At 41.8% G+C, this 25,083-nt stretch overlaps 1 protein-coding gene across 8 annotated transcripts in view; it reads right to left on the reverse strand.

The window, feature by feature from the left end:
• Positions 1–25,083, reverse strand: part of LOC134564858 (transcription factor RFX3-like) — a 200,054-nt gene that overhangs the window by 17,135 nt on the left and 157,836 nt on the right. For 7 of the 8 annotated variants that reach the window (XM_063424112.1, XM_063424108.1, XM_063424110.1 and 4 more), the window contains 2 exons: positions 20,916–21,013; positions 20,452–20,601 (listed from right to left, as the gene is read on the reverse strand). In XM_063424112.1, the coding sequence (XP_063280182.1) occupies positions 20,452–20,601; positions 20,916–21,013 (248 nt within the window). Of the gene's footprint in view, positions 1–20,451; positions 20,602–20,915; positions 21,014–25,083 lie in introns of those variants that run through there. The other variant, XM_063424113.1, reaches the window with a different exon arrangement.

Genomic DNA, 25,083 nt, shown 5'->3' on the forward strand with positions numbered 1-25,083 from the left:
TGAAGAGCTGAGCCTAGCCCCACACCCCTCAGCCAAAATCTCTGCCCTTCCCAAGAGAAACCTCCCCCAGCTAAGAGAGTAGTCAGCTGCACCCCTCCCCCCACCTTGTCCTCTTCTTTTGTCTTTTAAGGTCATTATCATCTCTTAGGCAACAAATATGAGAAAATTCCCTGAGAGAAAAAAACAAAAAAAGAAAAATCCTAACCTCCAACAACTTAGTAGCAGGATCAGAAGGCTCATCTATGAGCAGATGTGCTAGGTAGGATTTACCAATTAGCAGGAGGGTGTCTTTGGTCCTTTGCTGCAACAGGGCTCCCCAGCTGAAATACGGACCAGGATGATGGTAATACATTAGGGTAACTGGTGATGTATCTTTTCTTAATCACTAGCTGTAATCTGTAGTAATGATTTGATGCATTGCCTTTCTATGCTTATTTCTGTTATCTGCTTATTATCCCACTAATAGTTCCTGTGATAAATGATGTGAGATAATTCGTGTTTATAATGTATGTATAACATAAATCAAGTTGTGCCCCTAAATGGTAAAATCATACGGGACTGGGGGTAGACAGATTCAGGAATCGGAGAACGACCCTTGCTGGGAACTGGGGAACAACTGAATTTACAAGAGAAAAGGAGAGGGGGATCCGAGGAAGATGGGTCCTCTCCGGAGATGGGATTGCAAAGGACCCAACCATTACCACCAAGATGGGCCTTGCTGTGCCATCGGGGACACGCATCTCAATATGTGATTCCCAGAAGTCTCATCCAATATTCATTTCCCCAGGGAAAAACTATTCAACTGACCAAAGAGCGAGGATGAATCTCCAGGAATATGAAGGAAAACTGATGGGACAAAGAAAGCATGAAGTAATGCTCGGTCCTGCTAAAAAAACTGTACAAAAACTGGTCTCACAGAACCGAAAGTGTGAACAGGGGGAGCTATGGCACAATAGAGGCCGTAGCTAAGGTTCACCCAGTGCCGATCCCGGGACTTGACACTGATTCTTCGATTGTTGGCTTACCCAAAATTCTGGTCATTGATTTTTCTAAAATTAATAAAATCATTTATTAATTTGGAATTGGCTGGGCATTTATTACAATTCCCATTAATGAAATGTGGAGGGTTTACAAACAGTGTGGGCTGAATAAACCAAATAAAAAAATATAGAGCTCCCAAGTGAAAATTTGGGCCCCAAAAGATGCAACTCAGCCATTGGCTCCACCTTTGGAACCTTGATGGGACATTCCACCTGTCTGTGGAAGGTCCCCCATGGATGGGTCAGAAGTTCCAGGGGGAAGGAGGATTGGGATCTGTACACTGACTTGCTGTACTGAGACAAGGGGTTAGAAATTAGAGGGTGGTTGATTAGAAACAGATACTTAGATGATGCATATTGGTTAAGAATTGCTGTGTTTGTGAATGTACTGTGCTGGCTGCTTGCAAAGAGAAGACAGGGTGTACGTGCAAAAGCAACATGAAAGAATGCAAGGATATGTGATAAGGAGAAGGACTGCCTGCAGAAGCAAAACAAAAGAATGCTAAATTTGCAAGGCTACTGAGATAACAAGGCTCCTCTGACCCCTAAAACCAGATTAGACCAGCCTTATGGTTTGGACTGTGACCAGGGGATCAGAGAGCATGCACAAGGAGGCAAGGTGAAAAGTTCAGCCTCGATGAACCACTGGCACAACCACCAGGGTTAACTGCACAAGCACCAAAAGACTGATAAGATAATTAGCATATGAAGAGGGGCTGGGCTGAGCTAGGAAATGAATATGCATAGATGTACTGTGAAACTTAAAGTATATATAACATTTTAGAAGATAAGAGAGAATGCAAGTGAGAGAGTGGTTGTGCATGCCTTTGGGAGCTATCCTGCATCATGCCCAGTGCCGAATAAATACATACCTACTCTCCAACTAACTCCTATTAGTTGTGCAGTCTTTTTTTCTGCAAAACAGTACCCCTTACAGAAAGTGTGGGAAATAGAAGTATATCATAACCAAGATTAGGAAATAGGCCAAGCTCCAGTACAGGGATGGGCAAGAAAGGATTTGCGTTCCCATGTCGACCTTAAAATTTTTTGGAAAAACCAATCTACTCAAACAGTTAAAACCCGTGTGGATACTTGAGCAGATGCCTCGCTAATTTATGGGAATCCCAAAAGATTTAAGGGCCAAACGGTTCCAATAACTGAATTAGGAAGTAAACGAATTGAAGCTGTACAAACACAAATTGAAATGAAAATAGGAAATTTACAACATTAAAAATACTCAGTGATGACAGTTCCAATCCCAGAGCATATAATTGGAATTGATATCTTAAAGGACTTAACTCTAGAATTACCAGATGGACAGTATCAATTTGGCACCAAGCCATATATTAGTATGAGACCTATTCTGGTAGGAAAGGTAAAAATGCTTCCAGTAGAAATTCTCTAGCCACAAAATTAGTCTCTTTGAAGCAGTATTGCATTCCTGGAGGGCAGAAAGAAATAATGTTAACAATTAAAGATTTGCTTGAGGCAGGTATGTTAAAACCCATCACCACATCTTAGAATAATCCTGTATGGCCTGTTAAGAAAAATGATGGGTCATGGTGAATGACTGGGTTTGCATGGCCTGGTTTTTGGTAGCAGAGGGGCCACAGAGGTTGCTTCTGTGAGAAGCTGCTAGAAGCTTCTGCCATGTCCTGCAGAGTCAATCCCTGATGGCTCTGAGGATGGACATACCTCTGGCCAAGGCTGGGCCAAATAGAGATGATAACATATTTAAGAAGAAACCAAAACAAAAGTAGTAAGCAGTCTTATTTCCATCTAGAGAAGAGGAGATGAGAAAATGTGAGGAAAACAACATGGAGACACCAAGGTCAGTGAAGAAGTGGGGGGAGGAGGTGCTCCAGGCACCAGAGCTGAGATTCTTCTGCAGGCCATGGTGATGACCATGGTGAAGCAGGCTGTCCCCCTGCAGCCCATGGAGATCCACGAGGGATACAGAGATCCACTCGCAGCCTGTGGAGGAGGTGCCCATGCCAGAGTGGGTGGATACCTGGAGGAGGCTGTGATTCAGTGGGAGACCCGGTGGAGAGAGGGGGCCCCTGCTTCCAGGCTGGAGCAACCTGTCCTTGGAGGACTGCATCCTGTGGAAGAGTGACTCACACCACAGCAGTTTTGTGAGGACTGCTGCTTGTGAGAATGGACCCATGTCGGAGAGGTTCGCGGAGAACTGTCTCCTGTGGGAAGGGACCCTACGGTCTCACAGGGGAACAACTTCTCTCCCTGCACAACAGAAGAAAACCTTAGGTGATGAACTGATCAAAACTCCCCCTCCCCCCCCCCCCCCCCCCCCCATCTCCCTGCATTGTCGGTGGGAAGGAGGGAGGGGTTGGGGTAAAAAAAGGTATTTTGTTTTTAAGGGCTTATTTTGCTTCTCATTATCCTCATCTGATTTTGTTAGTAATAAATTAACTTTGTATCTCTAAGTTGAGCCTGTTTTTCCCTTGGAGTGTTTTCTCCTGGTCCTTGACTCATGAACCCTTTATCTCTCCTCTGCCCAGCTGCAACAGGGAAGGATGAGTGAGCAGCTTTTGTGGGTGCCTGGCATTTGGCTAATATCAAACCGCAACTGGGTTAGAGGCAACTAAATAAGCATACGCCACCTTTGACTTTAGCTGTGCCCAATACAATAATATTGATTGAAATATTCAGAAACATGAGGAGACCTGGTGTGCTGGCATTGATTTAGCTAAGTTAATGCTTTTTTCACCATCCTCACAGTCAAAGAGCATTGGGATAAATTTGTATTTACTTAGCAAGGCAGGCAGTACACTTCCACAAGGCTACCACAGGGGTGGCTACACAGCCCTACTATATACCACGGACCAGTGGCTGAACATTTAGATGAGTTCACCCTTTCAGAAGGAATTAATCCATTATATTGATGATATTTTAATTCAAGGGAAAAGTGGGAAAGATGTGCAAGATAATTTGAAGAAACTTGTAGAACATATGAGAAATAAAGGATGAGAGATTAATCCTAACAAAATACAGGGACCAACACAAACTATCAAATTTTTACAAATTCAATGCCATTGTGGCAATTGGTAAATACCTCCCAAGGCCTGACAGAAGATTATAGTTTTTGCCATATGTCAAAATAAGAATGAAGCAAAAAGATTTATTGAATTACTTGTATTTTGGTGACAACATATTCCTCATTTAGGACAAATTCTAGCTCCTTTGTATCAAGTTACTAGGAAAAATGAGTTTGAGCAGGGCAATAAACAACAACAAGCATTTGAGTTAGCTAAAGAAGCAATCCAAAAGGCACTAGATTTGTGGCCTCTGGAGAAGGGAGAAGTAACTCTGCATGTATCAGTAAATGAGCTATATGCTAATTGGAGTTTATGGCAGAAACAAGAAAAAAGGAAAGTTCCTTTAGGATTCTGGAACCAAAAACTCCCAGAGGCTGGGAAAAATTAAACTCAATCTGAAAGAGTTGTTAGCATGTTATTGGGCATTAATAGAAACAGAACAAATGACAATAGGGAGTGAAGTATTTTTACACTCAGAAATCCCAGTTATGCATTGGGTAAAGAGCTCTCCTAAAACACATTGAATTGGACATGCACAAGAATCTAGCACCATAAAATGGAAATGGTATATACAGGACTGTGCTAAAGTAGGGGCAAATGGAGTGGCTACTCTACATGCAAAGGTAGCAAATTGTGGGAATGGCACCAAACACTTGGCATCTTAACCAGGATTAGAACTAATCTGTATGTTTGCTGAGGGTGCTGTGAGAAATCACTTCAGTGGAAAACCACTGTATGTGTGTGAGATTTACTGTGGCTGAAGATAGCCACAGGAATGGAATGCTCAAGGCATGTTTTGTGCTACAAAATTAGCAGAGATTCTGGGGTCCAATTAGAGGGCAGTCATTTATCTGTAACAAACAGTAATAAAAGGGAACTCATACAAGAAAAAAAGTGTAGAGAAGAAAAAAAACACCATCCGCAGAGCTCCAAAACTACAACACTGTATCAGTGTGCTTTCATTATATAAGGCTTATAGATGGATCAGCAAAGTATATAGGAGGAAAAAAGTTTTGGAAAGCAGTTGCATAGAATCTAGTATCCAAGAAATTTTTAGAAACAGCTGGAGAAGGGAAAAGCAGCCAATATGCTGAATTATATGCAGTATATATGGCAATTAAACAGCATACCTTTGGGAGATGTCACATATATACTGACTCTTGGTCAGTAGCTCAAGGATTAGATATCTTGCTACCCACTTGGGTAGCCAAGGATTGGAAAATTTTTGCAAAAGAAGTTTGGGGAAAAGAATTATGGATGAGCATAGGGAAGTTAGTTTAATAAACTCAAGTCACTGCATTTCATGTAGATGCACATTGTGATACAGATACATTAGAACAACTATACAATTCTATTTCAGACAATTGAGCAACAATATCCCAAGCAGAACTGGAGTTCCCTCAAGAAGAATCTCATGAGAGTTTGGCCAAATGGGTACACCAGAAATGTGGACATCTTTGAGAAAAAGCCACTTACAGGTGGACCCAAGACCACAGAATAGTTATTTTACTCAATAAGGTAAAAACTATCCTAGCTAGCTGCCCAGTTTGTCAGCATACTCATAAGTGGCCAGTTCCACATCTAGTTAGACAAATTGAGCAAATTACTTGGGCAGATATGGCAAATGAATTATATAGGACTGTTACCACAAGACTGTGGGTGTTGACTTATCTGTGCAGCTGTAGATACATACTCTGGGTATTTAATAGCTTACCCATGTAAGAGAGCTACCCAGCATAGTACTATTCAAACTTTAGGCTTATTTATCCTATATTAAGGTATTCCTTTACAGATTCAAACTAATAATGGGTCCATTTCAAAAATAAACAAGTGCAGCAATTTGTTGAACAACAAAATATACAATGGATTTTCCATATTCCCTATGCCAGTAACTGGACTAGTAGAACAAATGAATGGGCTTTTGAAAAAACAATAATGTAAATTGGGAAAGGGACAAATGAGAAATTGGAAAGTAAATCTAACAGGAGTGCTGCATTTATTAAATAATAGACCACTTGGTGAAGCTGAAACACCATTGATGCAACTGACTACTCCTAATTTGCAAATTAAACCCTTGACAGTAACTGAAACAATTATGAACTGGGAAATTACCCCAGGAGCATTAGCACCTTACTGGGCTACTCCTGAGGCAGAAGGACTAGACTTACATGCATTAACTTTAACACTAATTAATCAAGGTTAAAACTAAGATTGTTGGCATTGGTATTTGGATTCAATTTCCCTTGGAACATTTTGGATTAATTGCCCCACCATCCAGCTTAGCAACAAAGGAAATTCATGTAATGGGGGTAATCACTGATGCTGATTCTCAGGGGGAAATAAAAGGCATTTTGATTTATAATGGGAACCAAGATTTAGTCATAAGAACCATTTAGCCCAGCTTTTGATATTACCACTTTTGAAAGCACAAATCCAAAAAGGGATCCACCTCAAATAATTACAGTAAAAGGTGATAGAGGACTTAGATCAAGTAACTCTTTTAATAATGGAGCTAAAGTGTGGGCCCAAGGAAAAAATGGATCCCCCAAACCTGCTGAAGTAATAGCAGTAGGAAAAGATAATACCATTCTTATTATGAGACCTGGATAAGAAATATGGGAATATGTTCCCACACAGAAATGTTATTTATGAGAATAATTGGAAGTGTTGAGTTTCCCTTTTATAGAACCTGCCAGGATGGATGTTCTTCTTTATCACCATGGTCCATTTGGGAAGTGTCTTTATCCCAGGAGCTGTATCTTCAAATGAGAAAGCATTGTGAGATTCTATGACCTGGGGATGGATAAGCTCTACTAAAGAATGGAGACAGGATGATTTCACCTGCAAAGCCAATTAAGTGTGTTAACATAGTTGCATTAACTTTTCCAAAAATTGCACTTTAGAGAGAGTACAGGATCCTCAGCATCCTTTTGAATGGCTGTACGCTCTATGACTTTCAGATACAAATATAACCATAACATCCAATGTAATCCTTAAATGCTGTATTGTGGGATTGCATTTTATGGAAATGGTTTGCTCTAGCTCACCCCTGGGAAAATGTATGGTTTATCCCAAGTCTGTAACCTCCCTGCAGTATCCTGTATCTGTAACCTCATTGGCTGGAGAATGTTACCGCGCCCCTTTGAACCTCTGTGATAAGAATGCTAAGGCAGTAGGCTCTGCCCCTCTTGCCCCTCTCCCCCTGGAGGCCTCCTGATGCTCCCTTTCCCTCTCCTCCCTCCCCCCCCCTTCCCTTCCCCTCTCCCTCAGTGAATAAACCCTCACCTCATCAGCACCCCACCGGCATCTGAAGTCTCTTTGCCTGCCAGCACGGGAAAACCACAACCCCATAAAGACCCCGGGGGTCTCCGGGGGGCACTCCCCGGGGACCCCCCCATAAATTTAAACAACAACACTGTATAGCTCTAGTTGTGGCTTAGACAGTGTCCAAGAATAGGAAAAAGTTTTATGACTGTATGATAGTAACAATACTCAAATTAATGCATCATCTTCCATTTTCCTGTACAAGAAGGTGTCTTGGTTTAAAAGACAAATATCTGCCAAAGAAGTCAGGAACTTTCCTGGAAAGGAAAGACAACCTCTCCCTCCAAATTATTGTAACTTTGAAATTACAGGGCTTCCAGGCAAAAATACAGGAAAAGGAAAAAAAGGTTTTTTACTAGAATACATATATATAACAGAAAAAAACAACAACACAATAACAGATGTTTCTCACCCACTAAGCATGTTTCCCCTTTGGTGTAGTTATGATCACAGTTGACAGGGGGCGCTGTAGGCTAAGGTGAGGCAAAGAGTGCAGTGGCTCACTAGTGGCCAGTGGGGGGAAAGGGGGGAAAAGTGAGCCAAGAATTTAAAGAGCTAAGATGTTAGCTAAGGGATAGAAGCAATTTAGATTGATTAGGATTTAAGAGTGGAGATGAAGTAGAAGAGTTACTAATTATTAGATGCTTAAGCTAGAGCGTAGGTAATGTATTACTTGCTTATTGTAGTTGTGTTTGTAGAAGGAAATAAGATAGATGGACTATTGTGATAATAAATGAAACCATGACTGCACCTGGACACAGAAACTGATTGGAATCAAGCAGGAGAGCCTGGACTATGCCAAGAGGTTACATAAGCCTGATAGTAAGATAAAGGTAAAAAGATCTCTGTGAGGAAGACGTCTCTGACTTCATCCTTCAAGACCACTGACCCATTTCAAAGACCATCGACCCAGTTTGAGAGAAGAATTGCGCAGGTATAAAGGACTTTGGGCTCATTTTAATATGAAGCAGGGATAGGCAGTGCAAAGATTATGCATATGTATAAGCCTTTTTGAGTATGTAAAACTTTTGTAAATAAATAGAGGGCTAGAACTTTGTGAATTGTGTGCACGCCTTTAGGAGGCTACTCCCATGCCACCTAATGTCGAAATAAAACATACCACTTTCTAACTTTAAGTAGTTCGAGGGTCTTTGTCCATTATCTAATTGATTTCATGCAAATCAAAGGGGGGAAGGGTGAATCCCCCAGGCACTCACTCAAGCAGCAATCGGTCTTCGGCACCACCAACGGCAGCCAGCAGACACTGGGAAGGTAGGCAGGGCTAGATTGCAATGCTGAGCTACTGCGCAGAAAGAGATCCAATGGAGACTGCCCCAGATTCAGGCAGCACCCCACACAGTGGCTCTGGGCTCCCAAGAAGCAGAGGAGCAGAGAAGAAAACAGGCAGGTTTTGATCGCAGTGCCAAAAATCGCAGCTTAGCTATTTCCCGGGGCCTGGCACAAACCCTCCGCAACACACACAACTGCTCTCCCTGATTGCTGAACAGAAAGAAGGGCAGCAGCCCCGCCCCACCCCCATGCAAAATCTTGGCAGAACCTACACCTCTTGTGTGATATCTCCTGAACTGCAGGGGGGAAGGGAGGGGAGAAGAGGGACTTCTTGGGCAGCCATTAAGAATGCACGCTTAAAGATACAGTGACATTTTTTATCACAAATGGTCATGGGATACTTTATCTGACTCCCCAAAGACAGAAGGAACCATTATACAGTGCATTAATGGGACTCCCATTCAAAATCGATCAGTATGAGGACACCAAATAGAAATTTTGTGTTGACATCCCAATGTTACAATTCATCAGTTACATGGAGTACCAGCCACTTGTATAGATGTAGCTCATCAGTATTCAAAAACATATGATTCATTTTAACATTACTTTTCCTAAATTACCAAAGTGTAGCATAAAACGAGCCTGGTATATAATACCTTTTTAGGAGGAGAAGGAGCTGAAGTAGGCTTTGTAAATTCTGTTGATATCGAGGCTGTGAAAAATAAATTGAGTCATACTGGATATGATGTGGGGCAAAATTTCCACTTGAAAGCTAAGTGAATGTCTACCACATTCAAGACAAACATTACCATATGATACTGAATTTTTAAAGTTCAATTGGACAGAATGAGAGCAGTTTCAAGCTGATCAAAATCTTACATAGAATCACAGTGTGAGAAATTATGCTCACTTTTAAAATTTTCAAGGTTTATTAAACCTTAACAAAATACAACAAAGGACTGAATAAGGAAAAATTACAGCACTGGGAGCATGGAACTAAACCGCCATGTGCTCGCCCACAAAATGGCTGCTCCCCCTTTTAAACCCTTGGTGTTGTATCAGGTAACCCTAGCTGTTTATTGGTGTAGGCTACTTTCTTGCAACTTGATTGGAGGTCAGGTGTTGTCATGCCACACCTCCTAGTAACAAGCCTTCCCTCTTCCCAAATGTCCTATGCAAGGGGCACAGGTACATACCCTCCTTCCACATGTCCCGTCTACCAAGGCTGTTTTTTGGCAACCATCCAGGGGGGAAAAGGGGACTATGGGGAGAACAGAGGACGTCCAAACAACAAATCACATTAACCTAACTATACATCAATAAAACTTCTTTTGACATACACATAATATTCATCCCTTAATTGCAAGAGTCAACCATCATATAACCCATCTATAGCAACAGAATCACAGAATCACAGAATGAATTAAGTTGGAAAAGACCTATGAGATTGATGGTGGAGGGTTAAAAATATAATTTCTGTATAAGTTAACCACTGGGTTAAGTTGAGGTATGTGGGGGGGGAGGAAGGTAGAGAACGTACAACTGGAACTTGACGCAGCTCGGCTTTGGAACAAGTGTCAGCTTCTGCAACCAGCTCCATGCTATTGTAATGACCGAATCAAGTGTGACTGCAACCCAGGAGATAATTGAGAAGCATTGTTTTAACCAAATCAAGTGTGGATCAGGGTAGAAGCATAGGTATGATTTAAGATAGTAACTAAGGAATAGGATAATCAGTATCTAGGGGTGGAGGTTAGTTAACATGTGTATAATTTAAACTATAAAAATCACAAATCGACTCTGTATTCTCGGGCACAAGATTTGGGTGTCTCATCGCCCTTGTGTCCCTGCGCGCTCAAATAAAGAACCGCATATGATCGCCTTCGTGTGGTTATATGTTTTCCTACGCTAACAAGATCATCAAGTCCAACCTATGACCTAACACCACCTTGTTAACTAGACCATGAATTGGACTGAATGTACATTGCAATCATTTTATGTTCTTATGCAGAGAAACAAGGCACAAAGTGATCTAATATGTAGTAATGAACTGCTTTGGCAATCAATATTTGAAATATATTGTAACAAAACACTGGATACCACTGACACCACAAACTGTAAAATGTACTGATTTATACTGTACCAGACAAATAATTCATTATAACATTAGTAACGTCCAAATGATGTGCAAATTTGTCATAATGCTTGTAATCTTTGGAGAAAACTCTCCTTTCATACCTGAATATTGGTTACCAAGTTTCACTGGAATGTATATTGAAAAACAACATAGAATTCATAATCTAGATTTATGTAACACAGTGTAAAATGGTGTTATTTGTGGACAGGGATCACAACTATACAAACCTTGTTTACTAGAACATTCAATTAATATCTGTAAATGGGCAATATTACCTTCTTTCCAAATGCTTATTGAAATAGGACTGCAACAAATATGTATTGTCATAAATGATGAACAAACTATGCAAATGTATAATTTAATTGCTCTTTTTTCAGGGTGTTTAGAAAATATTACACATCTAATTTGGCAAAATTTGACATATGTATGTTGGCCTGACATAAATGAGCAAGTAACTATGTATTGGCACCCTAAACATTTTCATAGGTATATTGTTACATAAACTTAAAACCTTGTTACAGGCCTCAGATTATATGCAAAAACATTTGTCAATACAAAATAAAACTCCAGCAGAATGCCTAATGAATAATGTAATAGTAGAAGACAAACTGGTGTCACTGTCTAGCCAAACTGAATGTGAAACAGCACATCATTTTTTCCTGGATATTCACCCACTGCCACCAAGGCATTAGATGTATCGGTACACTCCATCTTAATTGTGTTTATTATAATTGTACTAATGACAATGTGTAATTGCATTATTTGGTATAAATTAAAATGGATTGATAGCACCTGTATGCCATATTCATCAACTTGAAGTTCACATAGAGGTCAAAGGACAGAATGGTGTGGTAGGCCTTATGAGGAGCCTGAACCAAAGCTGACCACTGTGTGAACTTTCAAACATATGTACCTGTCTTGAGGTGATTTTATGATGATGCTTTATTTTCTAACTGTCTACTTTATGCTCAGAAAACAAGTGCTATAGCTTTAAGATGGACCTGAGGAGCAGGGCAGAGAGCCTTGGGCTCCTGTGTGGGCTCTGTTCAAGCTCTCTCTCTCCATGTGTTCCAGACAGCATGGACTGGGGCGCTACACTGTTCTGTTTGTTGGATTGGTTTGGGGTTTCTTTTGCGAGTGTGAAGCAACAAGTTTTTTTTCCTTCTATTATAAATAGCTATGTAGTTGTTGGCTTTCACTATTATGTATTAGCTTTTGTAAATTATTATTAATCCCAACAGTTTTGATGTAGTACTGTCCTGGTTTAAGGCAAATTTGGGAGAAAACCTATGAATAGGGTTCCTTTTGGAAGCCAACTCAAACGGCCCCTCCCCCCAACTAGTCTGGGAAAGAACTTCCTTAGAGAAAAGTGGAAAAAACTATTAATTTAACAAACAAAGTCCCCACAAGTATATATATATAAAAAGAATATCAAACAAAACCTCTTGCTGCTCTGAAGAGACTGCAGTGGCATGGAATGTGGGAGAAATTGTCTCCTCCAATGTTTTGGGAGTTCACCCCTGAACAACTACAGGATCCTGATAAAGTCATAGAATATTTGAAAGGAAAATACTGTGGCAGATACAGAGAGGAATGAAGTGTGCTGGGCTCTGGCTGCTATTTATCGGACACTGCTCATCACTAGACAGCACCCTCAGGGGGAGGAGGAGGAAAGCAGACCAACAGGCACCATGGCCACTCAAACTGCAGCTGAGCCAGAGGAATAACCCATGCTGGTAGCAGTTGCCCCTATAGAGAAGAAAAAATCCAAGACAAAATCAGTTCACTTAATAAGGGATGAAGAGGAGTAAGCAGGGCCCTCACAACAGGAGGAAGAGGCAGAATCAAAGAGCATCACCCAACACTGGGTGAGCTGCGAGATATGCAAAAATATTTCAGCCACCAATCAGGTGAACCCCTGGTGACCTGGCTGCTCTGATGCTGGGATAGAGCAGCCCACAGTTGGAAACTAGAGGGTAGTGAAGTCAAGCAGCTGGGGCCCCTGGCCAGGGATGTGGCCACTGACAAGGGCATTGGGATGAGGACAGAAATTCTCAGCCTCTGGACGTGACTCCTGTCAAGCATGAGGGAAAGGTATCTTTTCAAGGATGATCTATCAGTGCACCAAGGCAAGTAGAACACCATGGAGAAAAGTATCCAGTACCTGAGAAAATTTGCTGTGCTGGAGGTACTCTATAGGGATTGAAATAACGAGCAATACCCTCTAGATCCAGATGAGGTCCACTGTACACAATCCATGTGGTGGAAGTTTCTACAGAGCACACCATTATCATATGCCAACTCATTGGCAGTGATGTCATGAATGAACAGTGAATAATTTGGTTGCCCAACTCTGGCAATATGACGAAAGTCTGTCTTCCTCCATACAGGCCTGCATCTTGGCTGTAGAAACACTAAGGACCATCAGCAATTTAAAGAGGAAATGTCCCATGCCCTGCCAGTACAGACAAGAATCTCTGTTATTAAGAACAAGCACCACCCTGTTTAAGAGAGGGAACACACCTTGAGGTATTCTGTGATTTTACATTCATGATCACGAAGAGGAAATGAGGAAGTGGGATGGAAAACGCACGTCTGCCCTAGGACTACAGGTACATGAGTTGAAAGGAAGAACAACCACCACAGGAATTCCTTCAAGAATAAATGCTGCTCCAGTTTCCAGTGGGCAACTCCTCACAGAGAATAGAAGGGCTGATGTTATTTCTGATCCTCTTGAAGGAACCTCAGGTTGATCATAATTAAAAGAAGTGAGCAATGAGTACTATGACCAGTACTATTTGGAGAGAGTTCAAATTGGAGAGACATGGATTTGATGGATGGACCACTCGGTGGATAAAGAATTGGCTGGATGGCCACAGGCAGTGTTGTGGTCAACAGCTCATTGTCCAGGTGGAAACCAGTGACTAGTGGTGTCCTTCAGGGGCCAGTACTGGGTCCAATACTCTTCAACATCTTTGTTGGCAACATGGAGACTAGGATTGAGAGCAGCCTCAGCAAATTTGTTGTGTGGTGCAGTCTACACTCTGGAGGGAAGGGATGCCATCTAGAGGGACCATGACAGGCTTGAGAGGTGGGCCAATGCAAACCTCATGAAGTTCAACAAAGTAAAGTGCAAGGTCTTACACCTGGGTCACAGCAATCCCAGAGACATCAACAGGTTGGGGGGAAAAGTGATTGAGAGCAGCCCTGCTGAGAAAGACTTGGGAGTGATGGTTGAAGAAAAATTCAACATGAGGCAGCAGTAAGCGCTCACAGCCCAGAAAGCCAACTGTGTCTTGCTGCATCAAAAGGAGCGTTGGCAGCAGGTCCAAGGTGAATATCAGCTCTAGTGAGACCCCATCTGGAGTACTGCATACAGTTCTGGTGTTCCCAACATAAGAAAGACATAGAACTGTTGGAGCAAGTCCAGAGGAGGGCCACGAAATTGGTGACTGGAGTACCTCCTCTACAAAGACAGTTGGGGGCCTGAGAAAGTTGGGGCTATTCAGCCTGGAGAAGGTTGCATGGAGACCTCACAGCACCTTCCAGTATCTGAAGGAGCCTACAGGGAAGCTGGAGAGGGACTCTTCATCAGGAATGGTAATGATAGGACAAGGAGTAATGGGTACAAATTGAAAGAGGAGAAATTTAGGTTAGACATAAGAAAAAAATTCTTTACTGTAAGGGTGGTGAGGCACTGGGACAGGTTGCCCAGAGGAGTTGTGGTTGCCCCATCCCTGGCAGTGTTCAGGGCTGGGTTGGATAAGGCCTTGAGCAATGTGGTCTAGTGTGCAGTGTCCCTGCCTATGGCAGGGGGATTGGGACTAGATGATCTTTGAAGTCCATTCCAAACTCTTAACATTCTATGATTATATGATTAAAGTGGCCCTGCCCTCAGCCAGGTGGAGGAAAGGGACAGTCAAATCAATTGCACTATGTGGATCCCATGGCCTGGCACATCAGACCCACAAGAGTATAAGGTTTTAGTTGACACTGGTGCACAATGTATGCTGATGCCATCAAGATACGTGGAAGCAGAATCCATCCCTGTTTCTGGGGGGACGGGGATCCCAACAGCTGACTGTACTGGAAACTGAAGTGAGCCTGACGGAATGAATGGCAAAAAACACCCCAGAAGCCCTGTGCATTCTTGGCATAGATTACCTCAGGAGAGGGTATTTCAAGGGCCCAAAAGGGCATCTGTTGGGCTTTTGAGACAGCTGCTGTGGTGTAGCAGGGCATCTCTACCCCCTCACAAGAGCTTATCTGTTGTTTGTTAACTGGTCAGATAACTCAAGAATGACAAGCTGTCTAGTAGTGAGTTATTTTGGCACCGTGGGGTTAACATGGGTCTGGCATTTCCCAGCTGACAATACACATCTTACTGTTGAAGTGAGATCTGGAAGATAAGCTGGATTTCTGACCAACAGACACCTCACTTTACAACTATAGCAGCCACACCAAACTTTCACAAAGCAGAAATCGTCTATACATTTCCCTGGAAATGTGGGGAGCTTCTCCCATAAATAGGGGACACCTGCTTCACAGTTACTCCCAAGGGGTTAAGTGAAGGAATCTGTGTACATTATCATAATTTTGGTGGCAAGTTGCATTTGACTCCTAATCAATACTATTCCTTTTGCGAGCGTTAATATAGGTACCTTGATATCGTGCACTGTTTTATGTTATGCTGTAATCTAGTAGTATGGTTTTATACTATTAAGTAACTCTGATTAAGATCTTTTGTCTGTTATCTCTTGTTTGTTTAATAAATAATTCATTTTTATAAATAGACCTGATTCACCATCACTATAACTTGCAGGCCAGAGTGATTCCTTAAACTCCTCCCAAAATCTGAGGCTAAGGCAGGGCTTGTCTGAAGCTCCCACTCATCCCGTGACATGTGGAGACAGAGAGAATTCAACATCTGAATCCCTTGCTTGATGTCTCAGAGGACCCTTCTGCTGTGGGACTCCTGCAGGTCGAAGAACAGCGGGTACTGATTGCTAACACAACAGTGCACTATCAAAAACACCACACCAACCGAGACTTTGTGACCCTCATTCATGAGATGATTTTTGAACTGGAGAGCCAGGGAGTGCTCAGCAAGACTTGCTCACCCTTTAATAGTCCTATTCAGACAGTGTGTACGTTCAATGGAGAGTGGAGACTGACAGTGGACTATCATGACCTGAACGAAGTCACACCACCACTGAGTGTTGCTGTGTTGGACATGCTCGAACTTCAGTATGAACTGGAGTCCAAGGCAGCAAAGTGGTGCCACCATCGATATTGCTAATGCATTTTTCTCCATTCCTTTAGCAGCAGAGTGCAGGCCACAGTTTGCTTTCACCTGGAGAGGCATCCAGTACACCTGGAACCGACTGCCTATGGTGGTGCATACCCCCATACCTCAGGATGCATTATGATCTGAGAAATGCTCATTAGGAGCCTTCACAAACAGTTCCTCTTGAGCTTATCAAAACCACTGTCTGTTCCCAGGAACCTGTGCTGTCTAATGAGCTCCTGTTTTTTAATGAACAGCCTTGGAAACTTATTTTTCTTGCCTAAATAACAACCTAAATGGAATAATATTTTTTATCAAGCTTTCAAAGAAAGTTACTGACCTGAGTTGCAGCCAGGATAGAAAATTATTATGACTAAAGTTCGCTCTCTTGTGACACTACCAACAGTGGTCCAAAGTAAGATCCTTTGAGCTCTCCTGGACTGCAGCAGGCTGCAACCAGCAACATCCTTTTGAGTAGGGCCTCTCAGAGCGAACAAACTCTCAAATTTGCTATACTCGGAGGATCACCAAACAACTCCTCAGGAGTCAATCCTTCACCCGCTGAGAAGATGCAATGGCATCTGAAGTGAGTATCTCACTGAATTTGAGGGGATTTTTTTACAGGTACCATCTTTTTACATGCAAGTGTGCATATGCTGTAGCAAATATACCAGGAATGTTCTACATTCTCAAGTACTTTAGATTTGTAACTAAGTTGGGACTACAAGTAAGTTACTGTTGTAGTATAGAAAATTCTATATGAATCCTTTACTAAATTGCTTAGCTTATGGATTGAGTTTAAGTACTATTAAGTTTAAATGCTGTTAAGTTTAAGTTAAATGAAGTGTTGTTGGTCAAGTCCAGGGCTCAGTTTATCATTGGAGTCTACTCTGGAGCTTGTGACTCAACAGGAGTGTTTTCTGTATTCCTTTTTTATCCTTACCCTTTCCTAGCCTCACGTCTTCCCCTCCTCCTGTCCCAGCCTCCACATACATAGTTTTGTGTTTATTTTGGTTTGGATTGACTGATTTTGGATTTTTGTTTCCTTTTTCTCTATGTGTTTTAACCATCTAGTAAATAATAGAGTGAACCTTGCCAATGAACTTTGTAATGATGTGGCTTCTTATATTAAACCTTTGCTGGTGATTCTTTAAGTGAACTTAAAACACTCATTCACAACATTGCCCCAAGGGTGGAAACACAGCCCCGCTATTGGCCATGGACTGATCTAGACTGCACTGGAAAAGGGTGAGGCTCCAAAGCACTTACAGTACATTGATGACATCATCCCATGGGACAACACAGCAGAGGAAATTTTTTGAGAAAGGGGAGAAGATAATCCAAATCCTCCTGAAGGCCAGTTTTGCCATAAAAAAAAGTAAGGTCAAGGGACCTGCCCAGGAAATTCGGGTTTTAGGAATAAAATCACAAGATGAATGTCAACAGATTCCAAGGGATGTGGTCAACAAAATATCAGCTGTGTCCCCACTGACCAGCTAGAAGGAAACACAGGCTTTCCTATGTGCTGTGAGTTTTTGGAGGATGCATATTCCAAATTACAGTCAGATTGTAATTCCTCTCTATCAAGTGACATGGAAGAAGAACGATTTTAAGTGGGGTCCTAAACAACAAGCTTTTGAACAGGGGACAGTTCATGCAGTAGCCCTTGGGCCATTCAGGACAGGACAGGATGTAAAAATGTGCTCTACACCGCAGCCAGGGAGAATGTTCTTTCCTGGAGCCTCTGTCAGAAAGCAGACTCGAGGTGGACCTCCAGGTTTTTGGAGTCAAAGATACAAAGGATCTACAGCCTGTTACAGCCCAACTGAAAAAGAGATACTGGCATCTTATGAGGGGCTTTGAGCTGTTTCAGAAGTGATTGGCACTGAAGCACAGCTCCTCCTGGCAGCCTGACTGCCAGTGCTGGGCTGGATGTTCAAAGGGAAAGTCCCTTCAACACATCAGGCCACTGTAAGTGGGTTGCACTGATCATACAGAAAGCTTGAATAGGAAACCCCGATTGCCCAGGGATCTTGAAAGTCATCCTGAACTGGCCTGAAGGTGAAAATTTTGGACTATTGGAGGAGGAGGAGGAGAAGGTGACATGCTGAGGAGGTCTCACCATATAATCAGCCAACAGAAAATGAAAAGCGATATGCTCTCTTCGCTGACAGTTCCTGCCACATTGTAAGGATCCATTGAAAATAGAAAGCTGCCATATGGAGTCCTACATGGCGAGTTGCAGAAGTTATTGAAGGACAAGGTGGATCAAGGCAAGTTGTACCTCAAGGAGATTTGATTTTTGGGTGAGAACAGTCTAAAATGTTGAATTGTATAATTCTGGTTGCTGAATGACACTGCTACTGTATGTCATAACTACCCTGGACAATGAGGATGGAGCGCTCCAGATACACCAGTCATGAGCTCCTGATGCAGCTTGTAACCAGCCAACAGCACACCAGTTCTCCTGCCCTGGAAGACATCTAGGATGGATAGAACCCACAGTTATAGACTAAATGAACTCAACAGACATCTTGGAGGGATGGCCATTGACTATGGCAATGATACCTGTGATTGTGTATATATGTGTTTATATATATGTATATAATTGGAAGGTGTAGGGGTGGATGATGTCCTGGTTCTGGCCAGGACAGGGTTAATTTTTGCTGTAGCCAAGAGGGGGCATGTCTAGGACCTGGAGGTTATTCTATACTATTTTATGTAATTTTCCAGGAATGGGGAAAGGACTCCCTCCCAGGTCAGGGTAGCATGACAGAGGTCTAGTATTGTTGGGCTCCATTTGGTGTAGTGGTGAACGTTACCATGTGAATTGCTCACCTCTCTTATACACTTTTGGTATTAATATTGTTGCTGTTACTGTTTGTTTTCTTATTGCTGTTTCTAGTAAATTGTTCTTATCTCAACCCGTGTTTTTTACCTTTTGTACTTCCAATTCTCCTCTCCATCCTGACACAGGGAGGGGAGGAGTGAGCAAGTGGCACATGGTCTGGGGTGTTTCGGTGGGAACACTAAATTGGGGAATACCATTCCTAAACCACGACAAAGGACTTAAGATCTAATAAAATTTGTTACATTTTTTAATCACCTCACTTTAAAAGAGCTTTCTTTTATAGGCAAAAAAGGATTGTGGTGTTTATCCACAGTCTGCGATATATTACACATTGCCTAATGAGTAATATAAATAGCACACAATTGGACAAACACAGTCTATATACGGTAAAGAACAATTCACAGTATTATCATGGAATAAGATTATATTAAATTTTAAAGTTTTATTAAGACCAATATGGATACTTTTGTTAAATGGAATTTGAGAAAATGAATATTGATTTAAAAAAGATCATATTCTTAAACTCTAGCTATCACATGCCAAGTTACCATCTCAACTTTCATAGACTCTATATCTTACCACAGAACAATTTTTAATATACCATATATTTGGTTATATACTAAATTTTAGGTAGTTTACACACTGCATTACACATTGCATAATAGATGCAATATAACTATATTGTGTTAAATGTTATGTATTCAACGATCTTTGCAACAAAAAGAATTCAACTGTGCTAGTGAACTTCTGAACTTCTTTTAAGTTAAAATGTTTTAAAATGTTTGTTCATGAAAGACAAATGTATGACTACCAGTAATCTGGGCCATGTAAGTTAGTTGAGCAACAGGAGAAAAAAACTTTTTTCTTCTAAGGAGAGGAAAGAGATAAAAGGGAAACCTTTTTCTAAACCAAATGAAAAATAATAAATTGATGTTTTACAGATAACTGGAAACTAGTTCTAACCATTTACTTAGGAAAGGTTGGAAATGTAAACACAAACGATTAAAGAAAGTGTACTAATGATATTGTATTTTAAATTAAAATATGAAACATATTAAAAATAATTAAGCAGTCTGTACAAAAAATAGTGCTCTATGATAAATATTTTTTAATGAACGATCAGAAGCTATGCTATCCAAGATTTCATCTCCAGGTATTGTTCATACTGTTCATGCTAAGAACACATGTAGTCTACATTTTCATCTGCATTAAATAAAAACTGTCAGAATGCATGGTCTGAAGGATAAGAAGCCTTCAGAGAAAATGGAAATAGATAATGTTTCTGAGGTTCTATTTCTCTTATGGCCAAAGCAGAAGCTGGAAAGTTTTGACTGAATCACTGTATATATATATCAGAAAAATGCTCCCACTTTCCTTTCTTGATAGAATAAGAACTAACGATAAAAATTTTAAAAATGTGTGGAAATAATTTTTTTTAAAAGTCTAGGTTTTAAAGCTAAAGGTACCTGTACATTGGCAAAATCCACACGGTTGAGATCACTGAGCATCTGGTTGATCTGAGAAGTGTTCTGAAGCACAGCCCGAGCTGCCTGAGCCAGGTGATTGAGAGATGTGTATCTTCTCAAAGTCTGGGCAAAGGCACTTACAGTGGCAACCTATGAAGAAATCCATTTATCTTAAAACATTGTATTATCAACCAATCTTTTGTTTTGTCTATTTTAATTCTAATATTGTTGTATTAATTTATGAGCCCTCAGATATTGGAATTCACATATAATGGAACAAATACAGTTCTTCCTATGATTTTTTTGGCAAAACAAAGTTATTTCCAACCCCATGGTTAATGTCTGAAGTTCAACCTAAATATAACATTTAGCATAAAAGTTAAAATGATGCTATTTTTAGATCTTGAATGACATCTAGTGTACAATTGCAGAAAGAGAAGAAAACTGCAGTCAATTTTGTTTACCTTGCTTTGTATCATTCTCTGTGGTATATTGTTCATGGCACTGGAAAGCCAACCTTCAAGGCTTTTTGCAAAATTGCGAATGGCTTGAGTCAAGGCACCTAAACATTAAAGAATAAAAATAAAATGAAAAGGATGGCAAGGCGCCTCTCTTGAAACCTTTTGTATCTTCAGTATTTAAATATTTCACACTGAGAACTACTGCATTTATTGGCTCAGAGACTTATGCAGTTTAGGTTTGAATCCCTATCATTACAAGAAGGATGTTGATAAACTGTAGCAAGTTCAGTAGAGGGCCACTGACATGGTCAGGGAGCTGGAGCACATATCTTATGAGGAGAGGCTGAGGGAACTAGGTTTTTCAGCCTGAAAAAGAGAAAGTTTAGGGGAGACCTAATAGAAGCCTTTCAATACCTACATGGTATCAAGAACAGACTCAGCCTCTTCACAATGATGCATGCCAGGAGGGTGATAAACACTGGGCATAAACTGAGAAAAGAGGGATCCTGACTTGATAGGAGAAATTTTTTCACCTTGAGGACAGTTAAGCAGTGCCAATTCATGGCCCTTCATTGGACTGTCTCCAATATGTCCATGCCACTCTTGTACTGGGGAGACCAGAACTACATGCAGTACTCCAGGTATACAGCACTCAAATGGTGCTGAATAAAGGGGAAGGATCACCTACCTGGACCTACTGTCAACACTTTGTCTAATACAGCTCAGGATACCATTAGTCCTCTTTGCATCAAGGGCACTCTGCTGGCTCATGTTCAACTTGATGTCCACCAGGACCCATTGGTCCTTTTCTGCAAAGCTGCTTTCCAGTTGGTTGGCCCCCTTGGCATGTACTGGCACATGGGATTGTTCCTCCCCAGGGGCAGGACTTGGCACGTCCCCTTGTTGAACTGTATGAGGTTCCTGTCAGCCCATTTCTCCATCCTGTCGACGTTCCTTTAGATACCAGCACAACCTTGTGATGCATCAGCCACTCTTCAGTTTTGCGTCATCAGCAAACTTGCTGAGGGTATGCTCTGACCCATCATCCAGATCACCAATAAGGACATTGAACAGTGTTGGACCCAGTACTGACATTTGGGGTACACTGCTATTTACTGGCCTCCAACTAGACTTCATGCAACTATAACTATGGGATTCTCTGGAGTGCTGCAATGGATAGATACAGAACCTTTAGGGGAAACAAGACAAGAAGGTGCTCTATATGAAAGAGGAGCTGCAATGCGTAGAGCTTTGCCTAGGGATGTATGATAAATCAGTTGAGAGCTTAAGAATCCAGGTTAGATGACATAACAACATGGGTGATTTTGTGGGTATCTGATACAGCCTACCTCATAAGGAAAAAGTAGACGAAGTCTTGTGGTAGCTTGACCTTGGCTGACTGCCAGGTGCTTACCAAGCTGCTCTATCACTCTCCCTTTTCAACAAAACAGAGGAGTAAAATACAAAGAAATGATCATGGGTCAAGATAAGGACAGGGAGATCACTCAGCAATTGCTGTCACAGGGAAAACAGACTCAACTTGAGGAAATTAATTGAATTTATTGCCAATCAGAGTTGGAGAATGAGATATAAGAACAAATCTAAAAAAACTTCTTCCAACCCTCACATCTTTACAGGAACAACTTAACTCCCAGCTGTTCTACCTCTTCCCCACAAGTGGCCCAGGGCAACAAGAAATGGGGGTTGCAGTCAGTTCATAATACTTTGTCTCTGCCTCTCCTTCCTCCTCATGCTCTTTTCCTGCTCCAGTATGGGGTCTCACCCATGGGAGACAGTCCTTCATGACCTTCTTGAACATGTATACTTCCCATAGGCTGCAGTTCTTCACAAACTGCTCCAGCATAGGTCTTTTCCATGGGGTGAAGTCCTACTGTGCTAGTTTAGCACGGAAGTGATTTTTTTTTCAAGGAAGTTATAGCAAAACCAATCAATGACTAGGTTTGAATACTGATATCTGGTGTAGCCACTGGAAAGATGATACGCCTCTGTGAAAACACAGATTAAAATTAGAGAACTCCTGGGAAAAATACTTTTTCCTTCCTGCCTGGGAAACAGGTAACGAGTGGCCCCGGTTCCCTCCTTGCTGCCGTAGCTGGGCTGGCCAGGCCCTGCCTGGGGCCAGACCCCTTCCCGGGGAGCCAGGTTGGGGCTGGGTCTGATGACTGCCAGGCAGAGGGAGGGGAGAAGAAGAGACCCTGTTCTGGCCAGATTGGGCCTCCAGCAGCTGTTAAAACCTTACTGCTAAAAGCCGCACCTCCATCACGGCCCAGGAGGCCTAGCAGGGCTGGGCCAGGCCCCCTCCAGTGGCTGCTGGGCAGAATAAGGGGGAGGAACCCCAGCCACAGGCATGCTGCTGTGAAATCTTAGCTGCCCTCTCCCCCACTGTTACCAAGACCCCTTGCTGGGCCCTTCCCCCAGCCATGTGAGAGATCATGCAGCTGAGACCAGGGGCGGCTCTGCAGCTATGTAGAGTAGCCCTGCAGCATGGTCTGATTTTACCACCTTTGGCTGCTGCCAGGAAGAATCATCATGCCTTCTGCAGGCTGTTAACTCTTTCCTTGCACAGATGAAACTTGCAAAGCACTAACCTTTCTCTGAGTGAGAGAAAAAGCCAGAGTGGGGACACGTAAAGAGACAATATGTAGCTATCAAAGTCAGTGAAGGAAGAGTAACATCTTAGATGGAAGAGATGAGAAGATGCCTTGGTTTTAGGCTGCAAGTATTTTGTGAGCTATGGTAATAAACTGTAATATGCTACAGTATTCCTTTAAATCATGGAAAAAATATGCATTGGGAAGATGATGAGAGTATTCAAATTGTAGATCTGAGCAAAGGTATTTGTGATGGACTAAGTAAATATTGAAGCAGCTGTGATCTTATGAGAAGCTTGAACAGAGAGAGATGAGATGAAGATGAGGATCTGCCCCTAGAAAGAGAAAAGATCTCTGTTCCTGGAGATGAAGAAAAATCTTTGCTTTTGGAACTGTTCATCTTTAAAACGATACCCCATGAATATGCATGACCCATATTGCAACGGTGAGAGGCTGTGTAATATGGGAGGGACTTTACAACTGCAGATTTCTGGGCTGCTGTTTTTGTGAGAATTAAAGGCCACAAGAAGACTATTCTTGTCTTGTGGGAAGTTTCCATGGTAAACCAAAAGAGACTTCTCTCTCTAAATGAACTGATGAAATACTATTTTATAAGTGGAAAAACTGACCTAGAGTTCCAAGTTTTGTCTTTATATGTTGTCTGTGAGAAAGAAAAGAACATGAGGAGAGAAGTGTTTTGAAGGTTTTATTCTGATTCTTATTATTTTTTTCTCTCTTGTAGTTTTGTTAATAAACTTGTCTTAATATCCTTTTGAGTTTTGAGCCTGCTTTGCTTCTCTCCTAATCCTATCTCACAGCAGAAAAAGAATAAATAATTCTAGTAGACACTCAAACCACTACATATAATTCATAAAACAGAAATTGGCAAACATGAAACCACCACACCTACAAAAACAGACTGTTCCAGCATTCATCTCCTCACGAGATCACAGGTTCCAGCAGAAAATCTGCTCTAGCATGGAGTCCTCTCCCCAGGACCACTGTTCCTGACAGGACCCTGCTCTCATGTGGGATCCTCCATGGGCTGCAGGGTGACAATGTGCTTCACCATGGTCTTCCCCATGGGCTGCAGAGAAATCTCTGCTCCAGCAACTGGAGCAGTTTCTCCCCTCTTTCTTCACTGACCTTTGTGTCTGCAGTTGCTTCTCTCACATATTCTCACTCCTCTCTCCTGGCTGCTGTTGTAAAGCATTTTTTACTCTTTAAAAAAATATGTTACCACAGAGATGCTACTAATGTCTCTGATTGGTTGACTTTGGCCAGCGGCAGGTCCTTCTTGGAGCCAGATGAAAGTGTCCCTTTCTGACATGGGGACAGCTTCTGGTATCTTCTCATAGAAGACATCTGTGCACTCCCCACCTCTACCAAAAGCTTGCCATGTGAAGCCAATACAGGTCTCCTTCAGGTAACTAGAATAAGCTTCATGTTTACAGGCTCCAGTTTTCATGAGAGACTTGAACAGCAGAACTGTCCCTATCTGCTAGAGGGACAACAAAGCAGAGCAGAAACAGCCCAGGAAGACAGTTGAACAGTGCAGC

The sequence above is a fragment of the Prinia subflava genome (assembly GCF_021018805.1).
Source record: "Prinia subflava isolate CZ2003 ecotype Zambia chromosome W unlocalized genomic scaffold, Cam_Psub_1.2 scaffold_22_NEW, whole genome shotgun sequence".
NCBI classification, from domain to species: Eukaryota; Metazoa; Chordata; class Aves; order Passeriformes; family Cisticolidae; genus Prinia; species Prinia subflava.